This window comes from Bubalus bubalis, chromosome 4 (assembly GCF_019923935.1).
Source record: "Bubalus bubalis isolate 160015118507 breed Murrah chromosome 4, NDDB_SH_1, whole genome shotgun sequence".
Lineage (NCBI taxonomy): Eukaryota > Metazoa > Chordata > Mammalia > Artiodactyla > Bovidae > Bubalus > Bubalus bubalis.
The window spans coordinates 96,391,633-96,393,222 of NC_059160.1; the positions used below are offsets into that span (position 1 = coordinate 96,391,633).

General features: G+C 42.5%; 1 protein-coding gene across 1 annotated transcript; it reads right to left on the reverse strand.

The window, feature by feature from the left end:
- Nucleotides 1–655: 655 nt before the first annotated feature.
- Nucleotides 656–1,165, reverse strand: LOC102404463 (SS18-like protein 2). The gene has a single exon (XM_044941824.1). The coding sequence runs from the start codon at nt 1,079–1,081 to the stop codon at nt 848–850; it is 234 nt and encodes a 77-aa protein (XP_044797759.1). The 5' UTR covers nt 1,082–1,165; the 3' UTR covers nt 656–847.
- Between the last annotated feature and the right edge of the window lie 425 nt (nt 1,166–1,590).

Genomic DNA, 1,590 nt, shown 5'->3' on the forward strand with positions numbered 1-1,590 from the left:
GCTGCTAGTGGTAAAGATCCGCCTGCCAACGCAGGTAGACATAAGAGATACAGGTTTGATCCCTGGGTTGGGAATATCCCCTGGAGGAGGGCACAGCAACCTGTTCTAGTATTCTTGCCCAGAGAACCACATGGACAGACGAGCCTGGTGGGCTACGGTCCACAGGGTCACAAAGAGTCAACTGAAATGACTTATCACGCACACACACACACGGGGACCATAAGACAGGTAACTCCATCACATATTATGGGGCAGTGTACCAAAGCTTTTCAAACTTTATAAGAAGCACCTGCGTTAGCCATTAGGGAAATGCATGTCAAAGCAAAAATGAGACACCATTTCATACCCACTAGGATGATTAGAATTTTATTTTATTTTATTTATTTATTTTTGTGGAAAGGCAAGCTTTATTTCAAGGCAACAGGAAAAGAGTAGTCAGGGGTCCACCACCACAAACTGGTAGGAGGGAGAAACAGTCACACGTCCATTTGGCAGTGTCTCAATGGAAAGTCTCACCAATTTCTGCTAATCGCCCAATACCTGCTCAGTTTCCTCTTCAGACTGAAACTAAAAAGGTTGACTTGAAGATGCCCATTATATCTCTGTTATCCAAACACACTTATTTCAGGATGGAGGACACTTGGAGTCAACTTAATTGAGGGAATCCACTGAATTATTAAATATTTATACTGAGAATACGGTTAAGTTAGTAGCTTTCTTCACATTTTCACATTTTTAGAAGAGCCACAGAGGTTCCATTCACATTCTAAGCAGTTGAGTTGGCAAAAATCCATTTCATAGGAAATAGATCACATTCAATTACTCCTCACAACAGCCAACTGGAAGACTATTCCATTGCTTTTGAAGCACTGGTTGGGTTGGCATCTGCGATGGTAGCCAAATAAATGAGATTTCTGTGTAACACATGCTGGTACTGGACGCACTCATTTGCCCGGCCTTTGTTCTGATATTCCACGATACAGCGGATCAGCTGGTCATTCTCCTCCAGGAGCCACTGGATGGTCTCCCGATTGACTTCTGCCTTCCCTCTTAGCCAGTCCGGTACGAAAGCCACCGACATCCCGGGAAGCCAGGGTGGAACTCGGCCTCAGGCCCGGCAGATCCCCTGATCTAGACCGGAGCAGACCTACAGCTCCAGACGTACCTGATTAGAATTTTAAAAGGCAGGTAAGGATGTGGTGAGGTTGAGAAGAAATCTGAACCCTCATTCTTTGCAGGTGAGAATGTAAAGGGTGGTAGCTACTGTGGAAAAGAGCCTGACAGTTTCTCAGAAAGTTAGGCATAAAATTACCCCATGACTTAGAAATTACATTCCTATATGTAAAACCAGGAGAAATGAAGATGCAGGTCCACTCAAAAACTTGTATCTGAATGTTTATAGTAATATTATTTATAATAGGCAACACCATGTGGTATGATGACCCAAATATTCATTAACTGATGAGTGGGAAAATAAAATATGATATATCCACACCATGGAACATTGTTCAGGCATAAAAAGAAATGAAGTATTGATGCATGCTATAACATCAAAGAATCTTGAAACATTAAGTGAAAGAAGTTGGTCAC

Bases quoted from the DNA above. Each gene is read 5' to 3' on its own strand.
- LOC102404463 (XM_044941824.1), bottom strand. From the start codon at position 1,081: ATGTCGGTGGCTTTCGTACCGGACTGGCTAAGAGGGAAGGCAGAAGTC.